At 40.9% G+C, this 12296-nt stretch overlaps 1 protein-coding gene across 1 annotated transcript in view; it reads left to right on the top strand.

The window, feature by feature from the left end:
- Positions 1–5801: 5801 nt before the first annotated feature.
- Positions 5802–12296, top strand: part of DOK5 (docking protein 5) — a 156886-nt gene continuing 150391 nt past the window's right edge. Inside the window, exon 1 of the mRNA XM_036751079.1 lies at positions 5802–6343. Coding sequence (XP_036606974.1) covers positions 6278–6343 — 66 coding nt within the window. The 5' untranslated portion in view covers positions 5802–6277. The remainder of the gene's footprint in view (positions 6344–12296) is intronic.

The raw sequence follows: 12296 nt of genomic DNA, 5'->3' as shown, positions 1-12296 counted from the left end.
TTTTCATATCTATCTCTATCCAACACAGACAAGGAAAGAATCTCTAATCTCTTCTTAAAGCGGCACACACAAGGGAAAGGTCAAAGAGAGTCAGAGGTCTCAGAAAGAATGAGAAACACTCAATTGGATCAAAGTATTCTTTTTCAGATGGAATGAAGATATACTTTGAGTCCCTATTATTGGATTTTATCCCCATTGCTACTATTGTTAGGCTACAATACCAAACTGCCTCAAATTGTTTATAAAATGTCCAGGAAAGAAGAGGGAGAACATAGCAGTTAAAAGGTCTGGAAGCATTAAAGTATTCCAAAGAATCTTTCTCTAGAAGGTATTTTTAAAGAGATGAGCCAAGAAACAATTATATAGCCAAGGGAGAGGCAGCTGATAGGCACAGATCCTTTATTCAGGAAAATACACACATATAAACACACACCACCATGTATGTGTATATCTCTCTGTATGTGTATATATATGATACATATACATTAGACACATATTTTCTGATTAATGATTTCATTTGTGTAGGAAATTTCTGGTATGGATGTGTTTCACAAAAGCAGATGTTCTAAAGAGCTTTTTGGAGGCACTTAAAGATTAAGTAACTTACCCATAGTCACAGAGTTATTATCTGTCAGTGGCAGTATTACCGTGGATGTGAAAAGGACCATGGAGACTGAGTCCAAACTTTCCACCTGACAGATGAAGAAACTTAGTTTTCAACACTGATTTCCATAAGATTTTGAGTTACAAATTTTCTCCCCATTTCTACCCTCCCCCCCATTCCAAGATGGTATATATTCTGATTGCCTCATTCCCCAGGCAGCCCTTCTTTCTGTCACCCCACTTCTTCCCACCATCTGCTTTACCCTTACTTTCTTCTAGGGCAGGATAGATTTTTATGCCCCATTCCCTATATATATTGTTTCCCAGCTGCATGCAAAAGCACCTTTTTTTGAGCATCTGCTTTTAAAAATTTGAGTTCCAAATTCTCTCCCCTCTTTCCTTCCCACCTACCCACCCTAGGAAGGTAAGCAATTCAACATAGGTCACACATGCATCATTATGCAAAACACTTCCACAATACTCATGTTGTGAAAGGCTAACTATATTTCCTCCCATTCTATCCCATCTCCCTTTATTCAATTTTCTCCCTTTTCTCTGTCCCTTTTCAAAAGTGTTTGCTTTTATTACTTCCTCCCCCTATCTGCCCTCCCTTCTATCATCCTCCCTTTTTTATCCCCTTCCCTTTACTTTCATGTGAGGTAAGATACCCAATTGAGTGTGTATGTTATTCCCTCCTCAAGTCAAATTCGACGAGAGCAAGATTCACTCATTCCCCCTCACCTGCCCCCCTTTCCCTTCCAATAGAACTGCTTTTTCTTTCCACTTTTATGTGAGATAATTTAGCCCATTCTATCTCTCCCTTTCTCCCTCTCTCTATATATTCCTCTCTCACCCCTTAATTTGATTTTATTTTTTAGCCCTCATCCCTTCATATTCAACTCACCTTGTGCCTTCTGTCTATATATATGTATATTCTCTTCAACTACCCTAATACTGAGAAAAGTCTCATGAATTACACACATCATCTTTCCATGTAGGAATGTAAACAAAATAGTTCAACTTTAGTAAGTCCCTTATGAATTCTCTTTCTGTTTACCTTTTCATGCTTCTCTTGATTCTTATACTTGAAAGTCAACTTTTCTATTCAGCTCTGGTCTTTTCATTGAGAAAGCTTGAAAGTCCTCTATTTTAATGAAAATCCATATTTTGCCTTTGAGGATTATACTTAGTTTAGCTGGGTAGGTGATTCTTGGTTTTAATCCTAGCTCCATTGACCTCCAGAATATCATATTCCAAGCCCTTCAATCGCTTAGTGTAGAAGCTGCTAGATCTTGTATTATCCTTATTGTGTTTCCACAATATTCAAATTGTTTCTTTCTGGCTGCTTGCAGTATTTTCTCCTTGATCTGGGAGCTCTGGAATTTGGTGACAATATTTCTAGGAGTTTTCTTTTTGGGATCTTTTTCAAGAGGCAATGGGCGGATTCTTTCAATTTCTATTTTGCCCTGTGGCTCTAGAATATCAGGGCAGTTTTCCTTGGTAATTTCTTGAAAGATGTGGTCTAGGCTCTTTTTTTTGATCATGGCTTTCAGGTAGTCCAATAACTTTTAAATTATCTCTCCTGGATCTATTCTCCAGGTCAGTGATTTTTCCAATGAGATATTTCACAATGTCTTCTATTTTTTTCATTCCTTTGGTTCTGTTTTATAATATATTGATTTCTCATAAAGTCACTAGCTTCCACTTGCTCCAATCTGATTTTTAAGGTAGTATTTTTTTTTGGTAATGGTCTTTTGGACCTCCTTTTCTATTTGGCTAATTCTGCCTTTCAAGGCATTCTTCTGCTCATTGGCTTTTTGGAGCTCTTTTGCCATTTGAGTTAGTCTATTTTTTGAGGTGTTATTTTCTTCAGTATTTCTTGGGTCTCCTTTAGCAAGTTATTTACTTGTTTTTCATGGCTTTCTTGCATCAATCTCATTTCTCTTCCCGATTTTTCTTCTACTCCTCTTACTTGCTTTTCCAAATCCTTTTTGAGCTCTTCCATGGCCTGAGCCCAATTCATATTTTTCTTGGAGGCTTTTGATGTAGGCTCCTTGACTTTGTTGACTTCTGCTGCCTGTATGTTTTGATTTTCTTTGTCACCAAAAAGGGAATCTAGAATTTGAGTCTGAGTTTCTTTTTGCTGCCTATTCATGTTCCTAGCCAACCACTTGACCCTTGAGCTTTCATCAGGGTATGACTGCTTGTAGAGTAGAGAGTACTTTGCCCCAGGCTTTAGGGTCCAAGGGCTGCTGTTTTCAGAGCTACTTCTACTCCACTGTGACACAGTCTCTGTCACAGCAGTGCTCTTCCTCCCTCAAGAACCACCAACCAGGACCATGACCCAGATCCAAGCAGGCACAGCAAGAGAAACTGCCTCTGTGCCCACAAAGTGCTCCTTGCACTCCCCCTCTGATCTTGCTGCTATATTCCTCCCACCATGTGAGCCAGGGACTCAGGAAGCAGCTGATGCTGGAGTTCTGGAAGCAGCCTCAGGAGCTTCCTGCTGCTGCACCAGCACTGCTGCACCACCTCCACCACCCCCAGGGATGGAGCCAGACTGCTATAAACTAGATCCTGCAGTTTCCCACTAACCTGTTCTTTGGCATTAGTGGGTTGAGAAGCCCGGTGATTCATGGCCCTAAGGCCTGTTCCATCCAGCTGACTCCAGGTCTGGTCTGTCCTGGTGCAGCCCATGCTGGGTTGTGCTCCACCCCCAGCACCGTCCGATAGACCCTTCCCAGTGACCATCCAGGCTTTCCTGGGCTGGAGACCTGTTTCCCTCTGCTATTTTGTGGCTTCTGCAGCTCTAGAATTTGTTCAGAGCCATTTTTTTTACAGGTGTTTGGAGGGATTTGGGGAAGAGCTTAAGCAAGTCCCTGCTTTCGAGCTGCCATTTTGGCTCTGCCCCACAAGAAACTGAGGCTTTGAGAAGTAAAACGACTTAGGGTCAAACAGTGAGTGTCTGAAGTGGGATTTTATTTCAGGTTCTCCTGACTCCAAGTTCAGCACTTGATCCACTAAAACACACTAACTCTAAAGATTTGAGCCTAAGTCTTAATGACTCAAAGACTGTTTTTCAGTCTCTTTTGTCATACTGGCATTCGTAATACAGATGGCTATAGATAAGGTGTTAATATAGTGATGGCAAGATTGTAGTGGTGTAGACAGTGTAATGGATAGTACTCTGGATTTGGAGTCATAGGACCCTGATTCAAGTCCTGGCTCAGCCAACGATGATTTGTCTGATGTTAGGTGAGTCATTTTTCTTTCATGGTATCAGCTGCCTCAGGTGACTAAGTGGTACACTGGAAAGAGTGCCAGGCCTGGAGTCAGGAAGACCTGAGTTCAAATCAAGACTTAGACCCTTACATAGCTAGTGTGACCCTGAGCAACTCACTTCAAACTGTTTGCCTCAGTTTCCCCATGTGTAAAATAAGCTAGAGAAGGAAATGGCAAACCACTCCAGTATCATTGCCAATAAAACCCCAAACAGGTCATGAAGAGGTGGGTGGGACTAAACAATAGCAAAATCACTTTCCTTGTCAGAGGGAGCCAAAGTTTGGATGATCATGTTCATTATGCTCATGAAGGGAGAGAAGAGAAGGAAATAAACATTTATTAAGTGCATATGATGTGCCAGGCACTGTGCTATGTGCTGTACAGATACTAGAAACTGAGAAATTGTTACATGCTCAAGAAGTAAAATGAGGAAGCCAGGACATGAAGTCCTTGTCTTCTGACTGTTGGGATTTAGAACAGAAAAGGATCTTATAGACCCTGTGGTTCAAGTTTCTCATTTTATAGAAGAGGATTGTGACATGACCAAAGTCTATGTGTGACTATGTGTAAAATGGCAAAGCTGAGATTCAACCATAGCTCCTACCATGAAAAATTCAATATTTTTTTCCATCACTATGATTCAAATCATAGCTGTAATAGCTATGATTTGTAATATGTAACATGTAATAGAATCAAATGATTCATGACCTTAGAGATCATCTAATCCTTGATTCCCTAATCCTCTTCTGTCTCCATACCACGTGGTTTTCAGTAAACCTTCCTGTTGCCCCTGTTCAATATTAAAGAAGGCAAATTCTACAATTCACCATGCATATATATTATATATGATAGAATAAAGATTAATTACATTCCTTTTTAAGCACCCTCAAGAACACTAGACTGTAAAAATCACTTTAAGTGCAATTTTATAACTTCATTGATTGGAAATAAATTTAAAAATAAAATCAAAATAAGCTTCTGATACTCCCTAAGGATACACATACCCCAGGTTGGAAACCCCCATCTTGTCTAACTTCCTCCTTTTACAGATGTATGGAATCAGACCTACAGATAGGAAATGGCTTGCCCAAGGTCTCCCAGCAAATCCGAAGAGATGGACTCAGAGCTAGAATTTAAATTCTGAATGCTATTTCAGCCCTCTTTCTGCAACACCGTTTTTTCTCTCCTTATATTTAGTTGTGTGTATTTATAGAAGAGAGGCAGGGTTACATAGCGGCTTGGAAGCTGGTTTAGTCTAGAAGACCTGGGTTTAAGCCCTGTCTCTGGTAGTACTGACTGTGACTCTGGGCAAGTCGGCCTCTCAGTGACCCAGACTATTACTTAAGACTAGACATTTAAGAAGAGTCACAGACTTGCATTAGTCGAAAGTGTTTCCTTAATGTAATCTCAGGCTGTGCTGTGGTGCGTGTTATCTGTGTATATAGGAGAGGAATCTTGCCATAGCGGGTGCAGATCTTGCCATGGATTCACAAAGACCTAGATTCCAGGCCTATCTCTGACACACACTGGCTATGTGATCCTCCGCAATTCATTTTATCTACTTATGCCTCAGGGTAACTCTCTTAAGACTATAAATTGCAGAGCTGGGGCTGATCTCCCTCGGTAAGGGGAGTTTTCTCCCTGGAAGTTTTTTATATTTAACAATATCACACCAGATTACCTTGAATCCTGAAATAAATCACTGGGGCGGAAAGAGAATGAGATTCTGGCGGGGTAACAATGAGGCAGGGAAGTGGGGAGAGGCTGGGACAGATTCTCAGTCTTTGGGGGGAATTACAGGGAGGAGGGTGAGGGAGCAGATGGGAAAGATGAGAAGGAGAGGAGAGCTAGGAGGAGTGCTTGCTCCGGTGAATGTGTTTGCCTGCGTGAGTGTGCGCGTGTGTGTATACGCGCGCGTGTGAGAGTGGGTGCCTAGCACAGAGGGAAGCACCGCCTCCTCCTCTCCTGGTCTTCCCTCCTCCCCGTTCTCCTTCTCTTCTCCCCACCCCGGAGAAGAGCCGGGCATTAGAGCCCCCTCCAGTCACTGCTCAGACAGCCGTGGCTGCGTCAGCTGATTCCTTGCGCTCCAGCCTCTTCTCGCTCTGCTCTCTCAAAGTGGATTAAAGTCCGCCGCCGCCGCCGCCGTCGCCGCCGCCGCCGCTGTCTCGGAGTTTCTGGGTCAGGAGGATTATGAAAGTGATGTGGGGCTGCTGACAGAGCGCGGCCAACCAGCCAGCCGCAGCCCACGAGCTTCTTCCCAACCTTGAACTTTTTTCTTTAACAAAAAAAAATTTTTTTTTAAATTTTCTCCCCCTTCCACACTGGGCAGCCCCCGACCCCAGAAGGACTTTCGGGTCAGGGTGTGTGTGGGGCAAGGGAGCCACAGTCTAGGATGGCTTCCAATTTTAATGACATAGTAAAACAAGGGTATGTAAAGATTAGGAGCAGACGCTTAGGTGTAAGTATTGGAGATTTCTTTCCCTTTGTCGTTTTATTTTATGTTGTATCGCAGCCTCTCTGGGGTGTTGAAAATAGCCTTAAAGAAATGCGGGGCGGGGGTTGGGGAGGAAATTGTTTGAGGATTTTGCGCCTATTTTCTTCAACTCGATTTTTTTTTTCTGGAAATATGTCTGGGTTTCTTCTGTGCTTACTATGGGTATGTCTATGTATGTCTGTGCTACGTCTCTCTCTTTCTTCTTTGCCTCTAGGTCTTCTTCCTTTTTTTCTCTTCTTTATCTGACCTCTCTGCCCCTTCTCCCTTTTTCTCCTTTGCAGATTGATGTTTGATGATAGGAGCCTGGCTCCCAAAGGAAGCCACAGATCCCTTAGGATTCTGTATAGACAAGTGATACGAGCCTCTCAATCCCTAAGGGGAAGAATTGAGGTCCCTTTTATCCCTGTGAGACTGATTCATTAGTTCTCTCTGAATGAAGTCCGTTAGGTAGGAATCTGTGAGCTGTCCTTACCTAAAGCATCCCCTTAACCCTTTTCCCCAGCCCTTCTTCCCACTTGCAGCCAGGAACTTTACTTTGCAAATTGGGGAGGGGATGGTGAGTGATGAGTGGGGATGGTTGGGAAGGCACAGACTACGAGGTAAAGGGTTTGGCTGGCAAAAGCCCCTACTTGGTAACCCCACCTTGAGCATGTCCAGCATGTCCAGGTGTTGGCAGAGAGAGAACAGGATGGGGCAGAATGGGGTCAACTCAGGCAATGTAAAGGTTAAAGTACCAGCGATGAGTTATGTCTTTGCCTTTGGTTGAGTGTTGGGTGTCTGTTGTTGCAACGCTGCCTGGAAGTCCAGTGGAGGAAGATCATTGACCCTAAGAATGAAATAGTTTGGGAATGGAGAGACCCCATTGCACCTATCCCCTCGTCCAGAGTTTCTGTTTGCTATTTATGGTCAGGAGCTGGAGTTGAATGAGTTAACTCCTTTTTCCTTCTCATTCAAGGCTTGAGTTATTGTGTAACAATTGTCAGGCAGAGGAGAATTCTGACATAGACTACGAGCTCCTTGAAAGCAGGGACTGTTTTCCCCTTTCCTTGTATTCCCAGTGCTTAGCACATAGAAGGCACTTAATGATTGTTGACCTTTGGCTGGCATAATGGACCAACTGTTTCCCCACTGTTTTTCTAGTACATTTTTGGAAGGATAGAAGACAGTGTTGGGTGGAGTCAGGATGAAAGAGCTGATCCCAAAAGTAGTGTGCCATAGTGAGAAAAGAAAGCTTAGATTGCCTTTCAGTGAATAATTCATGTGTGTAGTTTTGGGATGTTCTGAGAGGGAAGATTGTGACCCAGTGTACAAATTTGAGTACCAATGCCCTCCATTCTGTAGAGCCTTTCTCTAAATTGTTGGGTTTTTTTTTTTTTTTTTGGTCCTGTGATCTGTACTATTTTTACTGAGGATTGTCTCATTTCAAGTTTCTTGGCAAAGTGGGAGGGGAGGGAGAATGTCCTTGTGGGTGGGATAGGGAAGGAGAAACCCTGGTAAATTCCATGGCATGGCATTATTACTATTCTAGCCTAGTAAAGCAGTCCCATACCTTTGTTCCTATAATTATGTGCCCTTGCAGTTAAGCAAGGGTAAATATAAAGAGGCTGAGATTAGACCTCTTTAAGTTTTTTTTTTTTAATCTTGGCTACTAATTAATACTAAAAAGTATTACTACCCATTTCTTCTGTACCACACCAGATGATTAGAGCAAGGAGAAAAAAAATCTAGTCATTTCATTTCTCCTTCCTCGACTGCCCAAGAAATTATCACTAAATGTTTAGGGATCATTCCAATAGTAAGAGTACATGCATTATTAATGCATAAGACCTGAATTATTCATAAGAATAAGTTTTTGCTCAATTGTGACACATGATTTGTTGGTAAGAATGGTTACTATAACTTAACGGTTATGGTATGGAGAATATTTTTCTATATTATGACAATTGAAATTTTATAGATCTGTGTCGTTACTAGGACTCTTGGGAAAGATTTGAAATAAAAATAAAAGAAATTCATACGGCTCCTGGTACTTTGCATTAATTCCACAAATGATGATCTCTTGAAAGTTGGCAATGTACTTTGTCAGTCTTTCATTACTTCTTTTGACTATGTCTTAAATTTTATGGCTTTCAGAATACTTTTTGAATGCTGTTGATTATTGAGGAGAAAAGGATGATAGAATAAATCCTGTTAATATGTGTTAATATTCGTATTTTATCTGGAATTTGTTTTTAAAATTCTAGCTATAATAATGAAAGATTCTAGCAATCTAATTAAAGAGAATATCAAAGAATGTAGGAGGAATGGAGCTTGGAACCAAGGACATATAATGTTTATAGCTGAAAGAAACCTTACAGCTAAAAATGGAGAAAAGTGACTTGCCCAAGGTCATACATCTAGTTAGTGGCAGAGTGAAGGACTAGGTCCTCTGTGTCCTTACTCAATGCTTTTGTGTTTACACCAAATTATGTAGCAGGTTGATCATAGCACAAACTGAACTCCTAGCGTATCAGTAAGACGAGTAGGAGCAGAAGAGTAACTTTGAAGAATATTCAGAACAGGCCAGTACACAGGTAGCCTATGGATGATGTACATTTCTGATCCATTGTTCACTGACAAACAACAGACATAATCCCAGGTATTACTAGGTCAGGTCTAACTTAAACAATAGAGGGTGATTTGCTGTTCCTGATAAGAGATCTCTATATGTAAGAAATGGCTTCTTAACTCAAGGGAAAAGCCCATACTATTTATGAACCCGCCTTTTTAAGAGTGAATATCTCTAGCTCTAGGTAATAGTGAAAAATTGTCACCATATCTATAATTCCACATCTTCCATAACACCTCCTCCTCCACCCAATAGCTATGTTTTAAAAAAAAATTCCCCCAATAACTATGTTAATGGAAAGAAGTTGGGATTTGGAGTCAGAACCTGGTTTTGAACTCAGTAATTTGCTAATTCAGTGATCCTAGATAAGTCAGTTCTCTCTGATTCTCAATTTTCCCATCCATAAATTAGGATTCATAATAAAATAGACTCTCAATGTCAGAAGACTTGAGATTTCCTAATAATCTGAAAGTGTTTTTTTTTTAATCTCCAGGTTACCAATACACACTGGTCACCCTTTCTTGTCTGTTGTTTTTCTCCCCTCTCTACATCACTAACCCACTTCATTTCTGATCATACATATCCTCAATAATGTAATGTATATGAAAACATCTCATTTCTTGATGTTTGAGGTCAGCTAAGTCAATTAATACTTGTACTACCTGCATCTCTAGGCTATTAGGTTTGTAATCAATGGCAGGTATACATAAAAGCAGCTGGGTTCTCAAAAGGACAGCAAGGTGGAACAGTGGATAGAACTCTGGGCCTGGAGTCAGGAAGACTTATCTTCCTGAGGTCAAATTTGACCTCAGACACTTACTAACTGTGTGACCCTGGGCAAGTCACTTCACTTCCACCCTGTTTGCCTCAGTTTCCTCATCTGTAAAATGAGCTGGAGAAAGAAATGGCAAGCCCCTCCAGTATCTTTGCCTAGAAGACCCCAAATGGAGTAGAGTCAGACATGACTCAAAAACAAACAACAATAAAAGGTTCTCTATATTTGTATCTCTAGTGCCTAGTTTGGTGCCCAGGTGCTTAATAAATGCTTGTGAATTGATTGATACTAGAGTGAGTGCTGGACACGGAATGAGGACTATCAGAGGCTGAATCCTAAATCACTTAGCTTTCTCAGATTCAGTTTCTACAACTGGAAAATGAGGATGATAACAATACTTATCGCACAGATTTATTGTGAAGATCAAATCACATAACATCTTTTGCAAACCTTAAAAAACTATATAGATGGTAGCTATTATCAGCTTTTATATAATGCAATAAAAATGTCATCTGCGATTATTATTCTGAAATAGAGATTCTTAACTTTTTATGTCATGGACCTTGCTGGCCATCTGGTAAAGCCTATGGACCCCTTTACTATATAATTTTTGTTGCCTTCGTTCATAATTGAAGAAAATGCAAAATTTCCATTAGACATTAGTCAAAATAAAAACAAACAAACAAACAATTTTTTCCCCAGCCAAGTTTATAGACCTCATGAAACCTACTCATGGACAGCTTATATTCTATGTTAAGAACCAACCCCTGTCTTAGTATATCTTCAGCTATTTATTATTTAGATTTATCACGGTAGGGTAGGGTACATCATATATTTGAAGATGATGAAGGTTATTTTAGGTAGGGAGCAAGTGTCTTCAAGCAGCAGGCGGACATATTGGCATCTGGTAGAGTTGCAAAGCTAACAATAGTCTAATGGAATTCTAATATCAGTTTGCCAGTGGATATGATTTCATCAGCATAAGTATGCCCTCCGCTAGTGCAGATCACAGCCCTTCAACATCTCTTCATGCTGTACAATTTTTCTCCATTTCATAAATTCCATTAATAAATTCCATTTCTCCCATAAATAAATCCTCCATAGAGGATCTACCCCAAACACCAGAGTCCTTTTATTTGGTTCTTTAATATTTTATAGCTATCAATGCTAATGGATATCTGGGAATGGAAAATTAGGATACTGATTTACTGTGCAACTTGGGATAAGTCTTTTGTCTTCCCTGTGTTTTGGTTTCTCATTTTTAAAATTGGAGATTGTAACAGTGCTGGTACCCTTCCCTGCCCTCCCCCTCACCCTCCCCTTCCCCTTCTCCTTCCCATCTCCTTCCTCCTTTCTTCAATTGCTGTTTCTCTAAAGATATGTATACAATTTTGGGATACATTTTGTTAGCACATGGAGTTATTAAAAAAGCCAAATGTAGAGTTTCAGGCTAGATTAACTTAGATTCTGGTTAGATTAATGACTTCTGAAATGGAGTCATTGGGACACTCTGAAACTTTGTACCATCTGATTCCACTTCATTATGCAAGGTGTTTAAATCACTGAGTCAACCAGCATTTATTGAGCATTTAGTATGTGCTAGGCACTGTGCAAAGAAAGTGCTACCCCCTCCCCCCAACTCCCTACTCTCAAAGAGTTTACAGTCTAATGGGGAGATAACACGTGAACAATTATGCACAAACAAGATAGATGGGATACATAGGAGCTAGACATCAGAGGGAAGGCACTAGCATTGAAAGATCATCTCGAAATTTCCTGTTTTTCAACCCTCTTTAAAGGTTTGCTTTCATCTGTTGTGTTCTGCTGCCATTGATATATATATTCCATTTCTCCCAGATCTTAGTAAATGGTCTTTATGAGTTGTTTTGGATGAAAAATGCCATCACCATTAGGCCATACTTTTGGGGAGGAGCCTCTACATATTTAACTAGGCTGATATTCAGAGGTCAATCTGCTTTTGTGCCCATTTTTTTTTTAAGGGAAAACTCAAAGTTTATTAGGGATTCACCATAATGGGTTGTCTTAAGAAATCCCACCCTTTGTGACGCCTGTTTTCACAAGCGGGCCAGATTCAATCTACTGAGCTAGATTGAATCTGAGCACCTTCATGGAGGCAAGATGGAGATTATATATACAAAGATTGTGGGAGGGATAGAGGGGTGGTCTGGGGTGACTAGAGGAGGGGTTTAGGGAGGGTCTTGAGGAGGAGTCTAAGGAGGAGCTTGATGGGACCTGGATGAGGTCAGACTCCAGGAACCAAGAGAATGGGATTAAGGGTGGGAAGTAGCTGAAGGCATGGATATTGATAATATCAAGGGTGGGAAGTAGCAGGACAATAAAGGGCAAGGCTAGGTAGAGATTTGGGCCTTAGGGGAAGGCCAGATCTAGTTGGAAGATTCAAGGAGAGTTCAAGGGGGCTCCCAGAGACTGTATACCAGATTCAAGGGGGTTCCCAGAGACTGTGCCCTCATCATTCCCCCCTCAAACAAATGGCACCCAAATTCTTTTGGGGT

Source organism: Trichosurus vulpecula, chromosome 3 (assembly GCF_011100635.1).
Source record: "Trichosurus vulpecula isolate mTriVul1 chromosome 3, mTriVul1.pri, whole genome shotgun sequence".
NCBI lineage: Eukaryota > Metazoa > Chordata > Mammalia > Diprotodontia > Phalangeridae > Trichosurus > Trichosurus vulpecula.
Note: the sequence above shows the minus strand (reverse complement) of the source record. Positions and strands in the feature narration are given on the sequence as shown.